This window comes from Indicator indicator, chromosome 20, assembly GCF_027791375.1.
Source record: "Indicator indicator isolate 239-I01 chromosome 20, UM_Iind_1.1, whole genome shotgun sequence".
NCBI lineage: Eukaryota > Metazoa > Chordata > Aves > Piciformes > Indicatoridae > Indicator > Indicator indicator.
In genome coordinates this window covers 5,834,708-5,852,038 of record NC_072029.1, presented here as the reverse complement: position 1 = coordinate 5,852,038, position 17,331 = coordinate 5,834,708, and the positions used below count along the sequence as shown (strand labels likewise).

General features: G+C 44.3%; 1 protein-coding gene across 1 annotated transcript in view; it reads left to right on the top strand.

Annotated features, from left to right (window-relative positions):
• The window catches only part of DNAJC1 (DnaJ heat shock protein family (Hsp40) member C1), a 111,240-nt gene extending 98,662 nt beyond the window's left edge, over positions 1-12,578 (top strand). The window contains exons 13-15 of the mRNA XM_054389961.1: positions 9,963-10,011; positions 10,854-11,329; positions 12,510-12,578. Coding sequence (XP_054245936.1) covers positions 9,963-10,011; positions 10,854-11,329; positions 12,510-12,578 — 594 coding nt within the window. The remainder of the gene's footprint in view (positions 1-9,962; positions 10,012-10,853; positions 11,330-12,509) is intronic.
• The last annotated feature ends 4,753 nt before the right edge of the window (positions 12,579-17,331 follow it).

Genomic DNA, 17,331 nt, shown 5'->3' with positions numbered 1-17,331 from the left:
GTTGGGGCTGTTCAGTCTGGACAGGAGAAGGCTCTGAGGAGACCTTACTGTAGCCTTGCAGTATCTACAAGAAAGCTGGGGAGGGACTTTTGAGGATGGTAGGTAGTGATAGGACTGGAGATAATGGAGCAAAATTAGAAATGGGTAGATTCAGATTGGATGTCAGGAAGAAGTTCTTCACTATGAAGGTGGTGAGACACTGGAACAGGTTGCCCCAGGAAGTAGTAGAAGCCTCATCCCTGGAGGTTTTGAAGGCCAGTCTGGATGTGGCTCTGAGCAACCTGCTCTAGTGTGAGGTGGCAGGGGTTTGGAACTGAATGATCCTTGAGGTGCCTTCCAACCCTGACAGTTCTATGATTCTATGATCCACTTCTCTGTTGAACAAGATCACAGAATCCTAGAATGTAAGAGGTTGGAGGAGACACCCAGAGATTGTCCAACACCCTGGCAAAAGCAGGATCACCTAGGGTAGTTCACACAGGAATACATCCAGGTGGGTTTTGAAAGTTTCCAGAGAAGGAGACTCCACAACCTCTCTGGGCAGCCCGTTTCAGACAGAATGTAGAGCTTTAGCCTTTAAATTTGTTGAAGATGGCATAGAATAACATCTAAGTTTACAGCAAAGATTCTTACTTTGCTTGGACATCAGCACAGTTGAATAAGAAATGTTGTGCTAAACCTGGAGGGGAAACTTGTGGGTTTGCTAAACTTTGTGGACAGAAAAAGAGATGTTTGTGTGTGTAGGCAGGGTGGCCCAAAGAATTGTTCCCTGCTTCCACTGGGAGAGGTGCAGGGAGTTTAGGTGTATGAGATCCTGTTTTGACACAGCTTGTGTGGTGCAGTTTGGGAATCCCTTGCTTACAGCTAACTTAACAGGTCAGAGGGAGTTTGAAGTGTGTATTATCTAGCAAATGCACTGGGTCCCAAGAAGAACATTCAAGGACAAATTTGAATTTCCTTTTCCAACGTTTTCTGTGGCACAGGAAATAGTTTAGTTTAAAAAAATGTGAGACCACTTTCTACTTGTAAAGTATCAAGAGCAGTAAGGCTTGGGTTTTCCTTTCACAATTAGAGAATTACAGTACAAAAGATTGAGAAGGTAGACTGTGGTTGTTTCCAAGTTTTGAAACCCTTTTTAATAGTAGATTAGCTAAACAGGTGTTAATAAAAAAAACAGCTCAGAGTAATCCAGTCCAAAATGATCTTTCTATTGTTGCTTCTGTCTCAAATCTTTCTTCCTCAGCAGAAAAAAAAAAAGTTAGAAAACTATTTTAGCATTAGAAAATGCTTCAATACTTTTTAAAGAATAAGCTGAAACCATTCCTATATACCAGAAAAGCATCAGTGACATTCACTCCTTCTAACCACTCCAAAGAAATTCCATCTGAAATTGTCTTAAACTCCTACCCTTTTTAAAAAAGAAAATTCCTACATCAAACTACATTCATTTCTATTGGCCACTTTTTAGCAGGATGAAGTGATTGAGGAGAATGATAGTTTGGCTTCTCTGAACTTTTCAGCTTCCTGGTGTTGTTTTAACTTGCTTTTGGGGGTTGGTTTGTTTTGGAGGTTTTAAAAATACATTTCTGAGTTCTTCTCTTGCCATTACGTTAATAAGTTTTGGAACAGCATGAAGCAAAGTTTCTAATGCTTAGAGCTTTAACACTGCCTCTTCACATACAAAGAAGGCCCCAAAAGTTTGTGTCTAACTCGTTTCCAGAGAGATTTGTTCAGCTTGGAAAATTCTTAGTTTTTCTAGAACATGACTTTTATAACCCAGAATCAGGTGAGCTTACATAAATCTGACAAAGCTAAGAGGAACTGAAAATTTATTGGAAACCCAGTACAAGTCAAAAAGACCATATTCCCTAAAACTGGAAAAAATTAAGATGTCAAAATTAGGGTAAAGTTAACATAGGAATATAGGCACGGACACACAGCAGGGTGATTAGGTTCACAAATAAAAGATCACAGGATGTTAGGGTTGGAAGGGACCTCTGAAGGTCATTGAGTCCAACCCCCCTGCCAGAGCAGGACCATAGAATCCAGCACAGGTCACACAGGAACACATCCAGATGGGTCTTGAAAGTCTCCAGAGAAGGAGACTCCACAACCTCTCTGGGCAGCCTGTTCCAGTGCTCTGGGACCCTCACAGTGAAGAAGTTCCTCCTCATGTTGAGGTGGAGCCTCCTGTGCTGTAGTAATATCCATTGCCCTTAGTCCTATCCCAAGGTGCAACTGAGCAGAGCCTGTCCCCTCCCTCTTAACACCCAGCTTTCAGATATTTACAAACACTTATCAAATTCCCCCTCAGTCTTCTCTTTTCCAGACTGCACAGCCCCAGGGCTCTCAGCCTCTCCTCCCCAGGCAGTACTCCAGTCCCTTCAGCATCCTGGTAGCCCTCCATTGGACTCTCTCCAGCAGATCCCTGTCCCTCTTGAACTGGGGAGCCCAAAACTGGATGCAACATTCTAGGTGAGGTCTCACCAGGGCAGATTAGAGGGGGAGGAGAACCTCCCTGGATCTGCCAAACAACTGGCCAGGGCTGGCTCTTAAAAACCTGGGGGATAAGTGGAGATAACAAGCAAGATACAAGTCAACAATTAGCAAGTCCTTGTGAAGAGGGCAAGCATCTTCCTGGGAATATACACACAGAAGGATAGTAGCCCTGCATCTGCACCCTTAGTTTGTGTCTAGTTTTCAGTATTGCCCTTAAACACATGATTCAGTGCAGAGAGTCCAGGTGAGAACGAAGAGAACGGGTCTCTAAAGTGGGACCTGCAAGGAAAGACTGAAGGACTTCAGGTTGTTGAACTGAGACAAGCTATGAACTGATGATGGGAGTATTCCACTACATAAAAAGAGAATTATAAAAAAGGGGGTTGTGCACTTTGTTAGTTTTACAGCCAAAAAGTAATTAATTCAGATTTGATCACAGGATGCAGAGTCAGACATTGAGGGGCAAAGATGTACAGTGGAGATGGTGAAGCAGTGGAATAAGCTCCATATTTGCAAGCTTTTAAGAACAGGTTGCACAAACATCTGGGAGAAACAACATTAATGTAGTGAATCTGCCTGAGGTTAGGTCCTTCATATGGTCTGTGATTAGACTAGCAAGTACAAGCTATCTAGGAGGAAAGGGGAAGGAAACCAAACCTTCCTTGCAATTGGAAGCATGTGTGAACTCTTTTTAAAAATGGAAAATTAAAGCCAGACAGTCACCATAGCTGGTCAGTAATCCCTGCATGTACCTTAGCTTGACTGATCTTAAATCCAGTAATTCCTAACAAAGTCTCCTTTCAGATTTTTTTTTTTCCTTTTCCTGCTACTCAAATTAAGAGTTTTGTAGACGTTTTAAGCTTGCAATTCCCAAAATACTGCACAACTGAGGATTACCATGTGGGTATGCCCACCAGATTCACCATCCAGACAGGCACATCCACACAGTGTGGTAGAGGCCACTGGGAAAGTGCCAACTACAATCCAACAGTAACCAGCTATGCCCATGATGTAGGGTCCTGAGCTCATTCTGCTCTGCTGTTTGTTTATGCTGCCTCATGTGATACCAGCAGAAAGATCTTTGCAGCCTCCCTACTGTGTTTTGCTGCTCAGAGCTTGCAGCCTGGTGCAGAAGTGCTGCAAGAGGGCTTGCTGCAAGAGGGCTTATTGCCTTGACTTTTGTCATGTTAAATCTAGGGCATGTTTATCTGGTCTCTCCTTCAGGAAAACATCTTTTAACAGCCAATGGATAATCAGCACTAAACAGATAAGGTTAGTTGTCCTCATCTGTTCAGTATGTTTAATTATCTAAATGGCTAATTGTCATTTTAATACATGCATGTTGTGACTTCAGCACTTTCCCCCTAAAAAATGGTTTCCAACTGCTTTAGTAGAATACTTTCTTATTGCTTTCACAACTGAATGCTTCAACAACTTTTAAAGTGATTTTTATTGCAGTTGGTTGGTGTTATAAATTAGATTTTCAAGTGTTTTGCTCCTAAAAGGGAAACAGAGTTCAGTTAATTCTGATCAGGAATCCTGCCTGCTGACCTGGTTACCTGTACCACTGCTCTGTCATCCTTTGAACATCTGTTCTCTGACCTGTTTTCCTTGCTGAATTTGTTGCTCCAGGGTTAGTTCTTCATTCCTGTCCTCCAGTACTTAAGGAAATAATTGACATTTTGAAACCAGAAAGTCATGTTTGAATTTCCTAAGCACCGTGAACACCCTATAACATAGTACAAATAATTAATGGAACAGAGCTTCAAAACTACTATTTCTGGGAAAAAATGATATTGTTTGATTTGACAAATGCTAAGGCTTATGAAGCTTTATACTAATGATTGTCAGCTTTTACAGAATTAAAAAAAAATTGAGAAAAAGCACTTAGATGTGAAATCATAGAAATATATTGTACTTGACAATAGCTACCTTCTATAGATAAAAAGTTGAAAAAAATATTTGCTGAAAGGCATAAATTAATTTCAGTAACTACAAAGGACATTCAAATTGTAAAAATAACAGAGGAAGTAAAAGCTGTCTGGCATGCCAAACAGACTTTAATGTGATTATTAGGTACAGGTTTTTTAAATTAAAGGCAAAGAGATCTCAGATTTCATACTTGTGAAGTAATATCAGTCACTTGTCTTACAGGATTTAAACTGATTCTGTTTGCTGCTGCAGTCGCTAATCTTGTGCACTTGTGCTACAGAAATGGGCTGATGGGGATTTGCTTTCTGTACAGAAAACCAGTAAGGCAGACAGCAGGACAATAGACAGGTGGCTGCACCTGAGCACACATTCTGAATTATGCCAAAACCCAAGGGTGCAAGGCTGGGGGAGGGGCAGTGCTTATTTCACACACACAGAAGTGTTCAGGTTGGAAAAGACCCTTGAGATCAACAAGTCCCACCCAGAACCCTACTCTGCAAGGGTCTTCCCTAAACCATATCCTCAAGCACCACATCCAAACCACCTTTAAACACATCAGGGTTGGTGCCTTCACCACCTCCCTGGGCAACACATTCCAATGCCTGACCGTTCCTGCAGTGAAAAAAATTGTTCTTAATGTCCAGTTTAAACCTGCCCAGTGACAGCTTGAGGCCATTCCCTCTTTTTCTATCATTAATTACTTGTGAGAAGAGACCAGCACCAACCTCTCCACCATGTCCTTTCAGGATGAGGTCTCCCCTCAGCCTCCTCTGTTTCACACTAACCATCCCCAGCTCCTTCAGTCACTCCTCATCAGATTTATTCTCCAGACCCTTCCCAGCTTCCTTGCCCTCCTCTGCCCTGGCTCCAGCACCTCCACATCTCTCTTGTGCTGAGGTGCCTGAAACTGAGCACAACACTCAAGGTGTGGCCTCCCCAGAGCTGAGTCCCAGGGGACAATCCCCTCCCTGCTCCTGCTGGACACAGCATTGCTGATCCCAGCCAGGATGCCTTTGGCTTTCTTGGGCATCTGGGCAGACTGCTGGCTGCTCTTCAGCTGCTTGTCCATTAGCACCCTCAGGGCCCTTTCTGCCAGGCAGCTTTCCAAGCTGTCTTTTTGCAGTATCTCTTGTATGGCCAAGCAACAGTTTGAATCTTTAAATCTCGACTCTGGGAGTTGGCACTTGTACTTTATGTGCCATTCTGAGACAGGTTTCTTATTTTTGACACATGCAAGCTTGTTACCTTGCCAGAAAGAAAGCATCTCTATGGAAAGTGATCCACGTGTGAAAGTTCATTAATTTATTAGGGTTTTTTGCTTCTGGAGATTGTTTTCTTAAATCTATTTGACATTTCATTTTGTATCCTAGTCTGAGTTAACTAAGTTAACACTGTGGATGTTCTGAAACAATCACCCTTAGCAGCTTGCATATATTTATGTAATCAGTAGTTCTTCAGTTGCTTATTGAAGTATAAAATTAGAGCTCTGGGTCAAGGCCCAAAAGAGGTTATGAATATCCAAGATGGAGTTTAGACCATGTGCAGGTCATGTAGATCCCTCAATCTGAGAGTGAAGTCTTCCAAACATGTCAAATCCCACAGACACACCAGAATGTCTCTGTTGATACTTGGAGGGGAGGAGAAAATTATTCTTTTGCAGTGGAACAACTTCAAATTCCAAATAGGTTGCTGGTAGGGTGGTCAAAGAGTGATACTGCAGCTTTTTAGAGTGACTTGAATTGATGTCATGTCCCATAATGTCACAACCTGGTGAGCTAGGTTAGAATTCCATTGCAGAATTAATCATCTTACTCTCAGGAAGGGTAATGTATTTTGCATCAGCAGTCAAGAAGCAAAGATGTCCAAGCAGTTGTTGCAATGAGCATTGGAGCCAAACTCCTCCCTTACATGAGTGCCTGTAGTATTGAGCTAAAGACTCTCAAACAGGATTTTAACTGACAAAAACACCCAACAAAACCCACAGTATGAAGTCTCCAACTTCAGCAGGACGTTAGTTGCCAAGATCTTCCTCTCCCTGTCTCCTGAAAACAGGAGCAAATCTGCTGCTGCTTTAAACTAACCTGGAGAAAGACTAGTGTTCTTCAGCTGGTGGCTCAGCCCAAGTTTGCCTTTTTTTGGCAGGCCACATCTTAAACTGCCCCATAACTAAACTCACAGTTTGAGGGGTTTCTGTTGGGGTAGCCACCTCTTTTCCATTATCTGCTGCAATCCTAATCAAAGTAGTGCCTTGTTCTGGGAAGGAAGGTGGATTGTTGTCCAGAGAAAACTGCTAGGAGACAGCCAAATGGCAAAGGCTTCAAAGCCCCATTAGCATTGTCCTGTAGAGCTGGGCTGGAGGGGTCAGCTGAAGTGATGGGCTGATGGCAGCAGGAAGATCACTGTACCTGACTTTATAGGGGTTTCCTTCTAGATCTGTCATGATTCTGTGTGTATTTTATGCCTGCCTTCCCTGCAGGGTGAAAAGTAGTGTCTCATTCCTCTGACAGCAAAATTTACTTTTGCCTGTGCTACTGAGAGTCTCTTAAGCTGACTCTGAATAATTTCTTTTTTTTTTTTTCTCATGTGTATCTCTGAAGCAGTGATTGTCCCATCTGAAAGACATGGCAGGTGTCCAGGGTAAAAAAAGGGTTTAACATCTGGATGGTCACAATGAGGAATGTTTTTAGTGCTAGGTGTCTTTTTGAGTAGCAAGCTAGTGTTGTGATCTGGAGTAATTGTCAGCAGTACAGGAGGAGACCTGCTCCGTCTGGCTTTCATCGAATCAAATCATCCCACTAATCCCACTTGCTTTCAGTAAAATCTTTTTTGTAGCTAAAGAGCTATTGAAACTGAATTCAGAAAGGAGTTCTCAGAAGTCAGCTGTTCCTGTGGCTTCTTTCTGTAGGTCCCACAGTATGATGGTTTGATTTCTACTTCAGCAATTTCACTGCTTGCATCAAGCATCTTCCTTTTGGTCATCTGAGAGAACCTGTTTCACCATTCATGTGCCTTCCTGACTGTGTTTGTGACTCCTCCTATCCCTGGGTGGGCTACAGGCATGCTTAAGTGATTTGAGCATAGAGACAGCAACCTTTAAAGTGGATGCCTATAAATTAATGCAGTGTGTCTGTTCAGCAGTACTGGTACTTGCAGGAATATGAGATCTACCCTCTTCTATTTTAAATCAATTTCACACTATTGATCCTTATTGTTTGAGGTATCTCCATCCCCAGGATTTCTCAAGGGCTGGCTGATGCTCTGGTGAAAGCTGTTGTCAGTAATAGCAGGCTTCTAGCATAACTTTTCACAGCCATGATAAAACTCATAATTTAATAGACATGAAAACTGTAATTTTGAAGTATTATGCAAGGACAGGCAGCAATAATAAACTAGAAGAGCAATTCTACAACTGCTTCATGCTTTGAATGACAGTATTTCCAAGCAATGGTACCTGTTAGCTAGTGGAAAAGTAATCATGTAAGCAAGTTCTGATAAGAAATTGAGTAGAAAACACAGTGGAGCAATTTATGTTGCATAACTTAGTGACTTCTCAAAACTCAAATGGTAGCAATCAAAGGTTGCACATCCCAGGTATAGAAAAATCACAGAATGGTTTGGGTTGGAAAGGACATTGAAGATCATCCAGTTCCAACCCCACTGCCAATGGCAGGGACACCTTCCACCAGCCCAGGCTGCTCAAGGCCTCATCCAGCCTGGCCTTGAACACCTCCAGGTAGGGGGCAGCCACAACCTCCCTGGGCAACCTGTCCCAGTGTCTCACCACCCTCACTGGAAAGAATTTCGTCCTAATCTCCACTCTAAATCTCCCCTCTTCCAGCTTCAAGCCATTCCTCCTCATCCTATCACTACAAGCCCTTGTAAAAAGTCCATACCCAATTTTCCTGTAGCCCCTTTCAGGTCCTGGAAGGCTGCTCTAAGGTCTCCCTGGAGCCTTCTCTTCTCCAGGCTGAACAGCCTCAGCTCTCTGAGCCTGTCCCCATAGGGCAGGTTCTCCAGCCCTCTAATCATCTTCCTGGCCTCCTCTGGACCTGCTCCAGTAGTTCCTTACCCTTCTTGTGTTGGGGGCAGGTAGTACTGGTTTTGAAGTTTGCCTTGGGTCACTCAGACTGACTACTTGATTTCAATTTGTATCTTTTTCACAAAAAAATGAAGTCAGACATTAATGAAATTTTTTCAGGAGTTAGAAGTTTGTCAATTTCTTCGAGTACTATGTTTTAAGACATTTTTATGTGGTGTTTTTGGGCTCTAGATCACTTGGTATAACAATCATAATTTCAAATGAAACCTCTCTTCTTTGTTATCTATAGGGAGGTCTAGAAATCTGGGATGGGGAAACCCTTGTTTTGGTGGGGAAAGAAACCTGTTTCCTTCAGTAAAAATGAAAATAGAATCGTAGAATCAGTCAGGGTTGGAAGGGACCACAAGGATCATCCAGTTCCAACCCCCCTGCCATGGGCAGGGACACCTCACACTAGATCAGGCTGGCCAGAGCCTCATCCAGCCTGGCCTTAAACACCTCCAGGGATGGGGCCTCAACCACCTCCCTGAACAACCCATTCCAGGCTCTCACCACTCTCATGGGGAAGAACTTCTTCCTTACATCCAGCCTGAATCTCCCCACTTCAGCTTTGTTCCATCCCCCCAGTCCTGTCACTACCTGATAGCCTAAAAAGTCCTTCCCCAGCTTTCTTGTAGCCCCCTTCAGATCCTGGAAGGCCACAAGAAGGTCTCCTTGGAGCCTTCTCCTCTCCAGACTGAACAGCCCCAACTCTCTCAGCCTCTCCTCAGTCTGGTGTTGCTTTCTCACCAGGACAGAGGTTTCAGTATACAGAGAGAGGTTGAAGCAGGCAGCTCTTACCCTTTGGATTCTCAGTAATAAACTTTTTTCTTGAAATACCACGATTTAGGAGATGGCTTTGCTGATCTTTGGCAGTCAGACTGTGGTATTTGATTTTGGGAGCGAATGCTTGTCCCTTAGCATGCTTCATCATCTGGACCTGCCTGGGTTACATTGTTCTTTTGTTCAGTACTGCGAAACTCATATAGAAAAGACAACTAATTTGGTGCCTTCTTTTCCTACTCCTTGTATCCAGCAATAGTTGAACTTGATAATCCTAAAAGTCTTTTCCAGATGGAATAGTTCTATGATTCTGTGATGTTGTTGTTTTTTGTTTGTTTGTTTGTTTCTTTAAGCTTAGGGAATCAGGGTTTAACAGTGAAAAACACCCAAAACTTGAACATCACCTGTGATGTATTCTGCTTATAGTAGTACAAAGGTATAGCATTGCTTCTGTAATTTTAATAAGCTAGGAGTGTTTTGGGAAAGGACAAAGTCTAGGAAGTTCTTTTTTTTACCGTTCTGGGATTCAACAGAGCCAGCAAGAGAACATCAGCCTCATTGTATTTAATATATGTTCAGTGTTTTGCAGGAAGCTGCTAATGAATTCTTCACTAGCCCAAATAATGTCATTTTTAACAGTCCTTTAATAGTTTTTGTTGTTTCCATGCAGGTTACCATGAAAGCCAAGCAACTGAAGGATTCTGTGACGTGTTCTCCAGGTGGGTGCCTCTGGATGCTTGTTGATGCTTATACAAAGCAGTGGTTGGGTAGCAGCCACACAAACACAGTGCATTAGACACCTTTCAGGCAGGCACCTTTCAGAGAGACATCTGCAGCCTTGCCTCACTTTGAGCAAAGAGAGGACTGCTGGCTATCCTGAGGGACTGCTTCCAGTTAGCTACACCCTCCCAGGCTTTCTTACTCTAACTTACTGTGGCTTTCTTCACTTGTTCAGGCTTTTCTTTTTTTTTTAATTGGTGTGATAATTTACTAATAGAATCATAGAATGGTTTGGGTTGGAAGGGACCTTAAAGATCATCCAGTTCCAAACCCCTGCAGGGACACCTTCCACAAGCCCAGGTTGCTCAAGGATTCATCTAACCTAGTCTGCAGCATCTCCAGAGAGGTGGCATCCACAGCCTCCCTGGGCAACCTGTTTGTCTCATCACCCTCACAGAAAAGAATACTGAGACCAGGCAAGCTCCTAGTTGGCAAAGTTCACTGCTTCATGAAAATACCTTGGGTGCTAGAGCCCTGGAGCAGGCTGCCCAGAGAGGTCGTGGAGTCTCCTCTGGAGACTTTCAGAACTCACCTGGACACATTCCTGTGCAACCTGCTCTAGTTGAACCTGCTTTGTAGCAGGGGAGTCAAACTAGATCTCCAGATCTAGAACACTTCTCCCTTTCAACCCTCACCATTCTGTGATTTCTTGATGAACCTCTTCCTTCAGCTCTTAATCCAGAAGAGCCTTTTCTCCTCTTTGCACCTTCTGCTTGCAGGCAGTCCCCTGCTTGTCTGTGGTTTTCCTTTTTCAGAAGTGTAACAACAATACTTCCCACAGGTGTCATCAGGCTCTCTGAGCTTAAAACATTGGCCCAGAATTCCAAGAACATCAAAGCCAATGTGAATTTGCCAGACCATATCATCACCCAGCGAGAAAGGGAGGAAGAGGAGGAGATGGGGAGCTATGATCATATCTCAGAGCAGATGAATGTCCAGACAGACCACAAGGAGACCACTGCAAGTGAAACCAGACCTCGGAAACGGAAGGTTGTCAAAGCGCCTGAAGCGGGTCTGCCGGCAACGAAAGAGGTGCCAGAAGAGAAGGGCAGAGGAAGGCGCCAGAGAGATTTTGATAACACAGAGCAGGAAGAAGAGAGTGATGAGGAGGGCAGGAGAAGGGAGAAAAGCCGTGCCCCAGAAGAACTGTGGACTCAGAATCAGCAGAAACTTTTGGAAATGGCCTTGCAGCAGTACCCAAAGGGAACAGCAGATCGCTGGGATAAGATAGCCAAATGTGTTCCTGGGAAAAGCAAGGTATGCTTTGCTCTGTGTGAAGTGAGGGGAAATCCATCTGCTGCCAGTTTGATTTACCTTTAGAAATGAGGGTCTTCACTTAGCCTCCCAGCCCAGACATAATCAACCTAGAGAGTGTTACTGTCATGTTTGTTGGGTTCATCTGAAATACATTTTCATTTCATTAGTTTGATCTGTTGCAGAAAATGCTGAACTACCTCCTGTTTCATTTAAAACACCTACTTCTCCTCTGCCTTTCAGATCTTCAGTTGCAGGACAAATTAGATTCTAAACCAAATTTTGATTCAAAGTTAGTAACCAAATGTTGGTGAGCTGCTTTGCTTACACTTTTGCAATACCTTTCTCAACCCATCTCAATGAGCAAACAAAATGAGTAACCCAGCTGCAAGTGTTACATGCTCAGTAATCTGTCCCATGCTCTTTTTGTAAGTATCATCTTTTTCAGTAGCTTTGTCACTGCTAGAGTTGGTCTGTGCTAGATCTCCTTAGAGTTGTGATAGCTTAGTTGTGCTTCCTTGTCCTTGTAGCTGAAAAACAACCCTTGTTTTGTTTGTGCCAGGCAGTGTGAGGGAGCAGGAAACGTGGCTAGGGGCTTGGAGTGTTTCTCTGAAGCTGTTCAGCAGTCTCTGGTGTCAGTAGGTGCTGTGTTGGTGACCATAAAGTTTGTCTGAACCCATCTGCAGCCTGGCTCACACCAGAATAACTGTTCTGAAATGGGTATTGCAGCACAACTGTTCAACCACTGCTTTTAAAGACATAGGCAAGAAATACCAGCCAGCTGTTTGCTGGGGTTTCTGTACTCTAATTACCCATTAAGAAGCAGAATTTGCAAGTTTGTTTTTCTAATGTGCTCCTCACTTAGACATAGATCTTCCTCCTGAAATTCAGTCACAAATAAAAAAACCTGAACAAACCAAAGCCAAAACCAAACCCAAAACAACCTAACCAACAAGATAATAAAACCACAAATCCAAACCAAAGCAACTACAGAAAAAACAGCCAAGCAACAGCAAAAGGACCACACCAAATAAAGCAAACCTCCCAGCCAAAAAGACACCCCAAACACCCCCACCCCCAACCCCTTGCACCTCTCTCCTCTTCCAGAGTGAGGCAGCACATGTAGAGTTAAAGCAACACTAAAATGCCAACCTTGAATGAACACTTCTGTTTTCCCTTTCAGGAGGAGTGCATAGCAAGATACAAGTTGCTTGTTGAACTGGTACAAAAGAAAAAAATGGCTAAAAGCTGAATGTGCTGAGCAGAAGACCTGGAGCTCACCTTTGTCAGAATGAGGTTTCAATCTCATGTGCAGGAAGCTGCTTTTTTGTACCTCAGTATTTCTATACATCATGTGCCTTAGGAAAAGAAAATATTAATAAATCTTCTACTGTCATGCTGATTCTGTGTGTTGAAGAATGAAGGGATGTTTGTGTGCTGGAGAGCTGCTCCTGCTGATGTCTGACAGTGGCAGCAAGGTATTTAAACATGGGTGGACCTTTAGGAAAACCCATGCTGGAAACAAAAGAGTACACAGTGTGAGGAATTTGCTCTGGAAAAGAGAACTGATCAGAAACTGTTCAGCGTGAGACTAATGGAGTTCTGCACACCAGTTTTGCTTTCTTGCAGCTCTGACTCCAAGACCATACCCATCTGAGCTCATCTGCTGCCACGGGGAATGTCATTGTGACTGTAGTTAGAGAGCAGCAGTAATTCTGACCTTAACTTTCACCTAAGTTTGTGTGCCCTGCAGTACCAGACCTTTGTTACCAGCCCTGCAGGCTCCTTACCAGCCCCACAGGGATATTGATAGTGCTGTGACTTTGCCAAAGTCAAAATGGGTAAGAACTCTAAAGGCATTAAGATATATAAGGCATAGACTTCATGAGCAGGTTTTAAGTACAGAGTAAGGCTTAAAAGCTAAATTTATCGGGCCAAGAGTTCTCCTGTTGGGAGGGGGGGTGTATACCTTGCACTGAATATAGTTTGATTTTTATATCTGAAGAAAAGTGAATAATCCTTACTTGCTCTTTTGTTTCCCAGAAATGGGGGAAAATCCATGCAAAACTTAAAATGCTGGAATGAAGGTTGGGGGTTGGGCTGTAAGGAGTGGCAATAAATGTGAGCAGTGAGCATTGCCTTTTGCCAGAAACATTAAGGGCTTTCTTAAAGTATTGTCTTTCCACTCCAACGCTGATTTAATACCAGGATTCTAGTAAGGATTTGAGCTTTAATTCAAAGTTAAAATGAAAAACCAGAGGCTGATGTATATGAACTCCAACTTAGAAATCAGAGGCTGAAGATCTGTTAACTTCCTGCGGAAGCCCCTGGTAACTGTTTGCCGACTGTCTTGCTTTTGACAGATCAGCGTTTCACTACGTATCATCCCATGCCCATCAAAGTTCAGGGAAGATCACAGGGTTCCATGGGTGCCCCTTTGCCCGTAGGAACACTTTGATGCTGGTTTTGGTCACACCTAGATGGTAGTTGGTAACAGCGAGGGCAGCATGGGAAATGTGCTAGCCACAAAGTAACCAATCTCGATTTTGTTGCAGAGCTTCTCCGGTTAACTGCGCTGGAAACTAAATCTGTTTAGAGCTCTGATCTCTGTGTGCTGATGGATCCATGAGTGTGGTTCTGTGCCACTGATGCACCTAGGAAGGAAGACTCTTGAGTGAGATCAAGTGAGATGTTTGCAAGAGATACAAGGAAATCTTAACTTCAGCAAGGTGTAAGAGCCCTCAAAGAGAGGTGATGGAACTGTAAAGCAAGGTGATTGAAATGGCTGCAGCAAAAAGCTGCTGCTGTGGTAGGGTGAATGTTGACTTGGTGGTGGAACACTGATAGGACTGGGGTAGAGGACCACAAGCAAATGGAGATGTGTTGTTCCTTAAAATATACCTGGCAATGGGAATCTTTCTGCTGTTCCAAAGGGAGTGGAGCCTGTGAGGATAAAAGTCACCTTTCGTTTCCACTCTGGATTTGGAAGGCTTCACCTGCAATGCTGTGCCCAGTTCAGTAGATCAGTCAGGGAAGTTGCAGACTACCCAGAAGAGAACAAAGAGAATGATCCAGAATCTGCAAAGCCTGATTTGCTAGGAAGGACAGGAGTTGTTGTTGGTATTTGCTGTACCCCTAGAGAGAGAAACCTTCAAGCGTGTAAGAGGGGAGCTTTGCACTTGAGTGATCTGTCTCTCCCCAAGGCAGTGAAGGCAGAGCTGCTAGTCTGCTGGGGCTATGAATAACAACAGGCTCTATTTGGAGTGAGAAACAAATTTAGTTATTGGGAAAAACCCAGTGGCAAATGTAGTAAGAACTTGGGAGAACTTCAGCACAGGAAATCTTTAAAATCTGCTGTGTAAAAGCTGAAGAGCTGCTCTACCTCCACCGTGTGTGGCAGGAATTACACACTGCCTGCCCAGCAGCTTCAGCTTCTCTCTGGCATGGACTTCAGATGGGACTTAAGGCAGAAGGATGAGCACCAGATACTGGTAAGAAACTTTTTCCTCTTGTTTTTTGTGTTTTGTAAGAGCTTTCACATGTGAGAGGCTTAGAGCAGTGCTTCTGACAAACACTTTATCTGAAGGGAAATCCTTAAGGCTGGGCAGACTGTACATGGCCATCCTGGCACACTGGTCAGGCTGAGTACCTGCAGTGATGGCTGTCAGTGCCTAATCACAAGTGCTGCTCAGGCCTGGATGGAAGTGATGGATTCTCTCCCTATTGCTTTCTCGTTCCTCATGGAAAGACTTGGTGGTTTGGAACTGGAAGGGAGGTTCACAGTGAGTAGGTGTAGGAGCTGGTGTAGGTCTTGGGATGAGGAATGTGAGTCAGTGTCACCAGATGCTCAGAGATCCCTATCTAGGAGGAATTCTTCTTGTAGTGAAGCAGTGGAAGCTTCAGCCAGGCCCTCCATCCAGTCTTATTTCATGTTTGGTTCCTCAAGGGCCAAAGGAGTTTGCCCAGCCAAATCTTTAGCTTTTGTGTTTGGCTGTGGGGTGAAGGTGGTATGAGCAAGAGTCCAAGACCTCCAGGGCCCTCTCCTGGGGTTGGTAGTAGTTGTCTGTGTGATGAGTCAACTGGCCCCTTTAGCAGTGGATCTAGTCTGTGCTGACTGAGGTCAGAGCTGATGCTCACTGGAGAAGTGTTAAATCATGACCTGGCTTTGTTTTCTCGTAGTTCTGGTGTCCACCACCAGAGCTGGTTTTTAGGAAATTTTGTGGCCATGAAAATGGAGGTCACTCCAGGTTTGGCATTTAAACTTTTCCTACACCTTCAATTTGAGCACAGAATGCACATTGCCTTTAAGTGATGTTAATGTTTGCCTGCTAGCAAAGGAGGTTTTTTTTTTTTTTTTCTTCCCTGGGCAGTTGTGAGCTGTCGCTCCAAGTGCCTTTTTACTATGACTTTGTGCATGAAAAGCTTTTGGTCTTAGAGGGTCTGTGCTGGAGCTTCTCTCCCATGACTTTGCACCTACCTCAGTCAGATCTGAGTCTGTTTTGAGCCTCTTTGCATGTCCATGTTGATGGGACAAGCAGAACACCACAGAAAGGGGCACTCATGGCAGCCTGCCCAGGGAGGGCACCATTGCTGGACCATGATGAGGGCACAGCCCAAAGTGCCAAGGATTTTGTAAAACCAGAACCTGAGAGCCAGGCACAAGTGAGGAGAATATGACTGAGGTGCTATAAAGGTTGGTGGTGCTCTGATTTTGGTTAGGTTAGGGCTAGATGAAAGGCAAACAGGTGCTGCTCTGTAAAGTCCTGGAGATCTCCATGGCTGGGCTCTGTTATTCTCAACTTCACAGCTGTCAGTGTATGAATTCACTAAACCTTCAGAGGAGATTTTGTAGTGTGACTGTGTTGTGAGATGAGAGGGTCTGAAAACAATGGAAACATTGAGTGTCTGATTCTAAAAGAGCTCTCCTCAGGTAGGACTAACAGTGCAGCTTATGAAAAACAGGCACCAGAAAACCTGTCAGTTAAATGGCACCCAGGGATGCTGCTTGAAAGAGCAGTTCCTGCTAGCACAACCTGAAGGGCTGAGGCTGATGAAGTAGGACTGGAAGTGTCGCAGGCTGGCCAGAATCAGCTGGCTCCTGTAAGCCAGGAGCTGTGGTGTCACTGCTGTCAGTACAGCTGGACTCTGGTGACAAAAGGAGCAGAAAGTTCAAAAGCTTGTGACTCTGAAAGTGCAGAGTAGTTGTGCTGTGCTGCTCTGGTGACACCGTGCCCAGACACAGCTGAGGGCAGCATACTGAACCAGGGACTGGGCTGCCAGGGCCCGGTGTGGCTGCTTTGGCATCAGAGGCATTCCACAGGGACAGCAGCATCAGCTTCTGCTGGACTGGTGCCAGATCAGCCACAGAGCATCGTCTTTGATGTCAGGATCTGCACATTCACTGCAACAAGGTTGGTTTTGACTGCATCTGGCCCTCACGTGAACTTGGCTTTGATGTGGTCTCTTTCTATAAAGGGCTGGTGAGTTGGCTTTGTGTCTGGATGTCAGAACTGTCCTTCTCATTATTGCCCTTATGCTGATGGTTGCTCCATCAGGGCCACCCCTGTCTTGGGTTTCTGGCACTAGTCTCTAACAAGTCAGGATTTTAAGCATGCCCTAACTTTGACAATCTCACTAAAAATTCCAACTTTGCTTCTCTCCATCTTACCAGAAGCTGGACACCAGTGTTCAGCCCCTCTCAGATAAAGAAGCCACCCAGCCAAAAGCCCTTCCAGCTTTGCTGGTTGCTGTGCTACTGCTCAGGTAGGAACAAGGTCACTTCCTGCTAGGTGCTATGCACCAGACACTTTTTACCTTTAGCTTAGGTCCACAAACAAAGCAGCAGTCCTGTAACACCCCCTTCCCCAAGACTCCAGCTGAAGGGACACTCAGGCCTCGCTGGTGGCAGGCTGGGTTTTTCTTAACCTCTTGTTTAGCAGTTTGAGGTGTAGCTCTGGTGGTGCTATGGAGTATTCCTTCTTCACACTAACAAACAGTCAATGCTC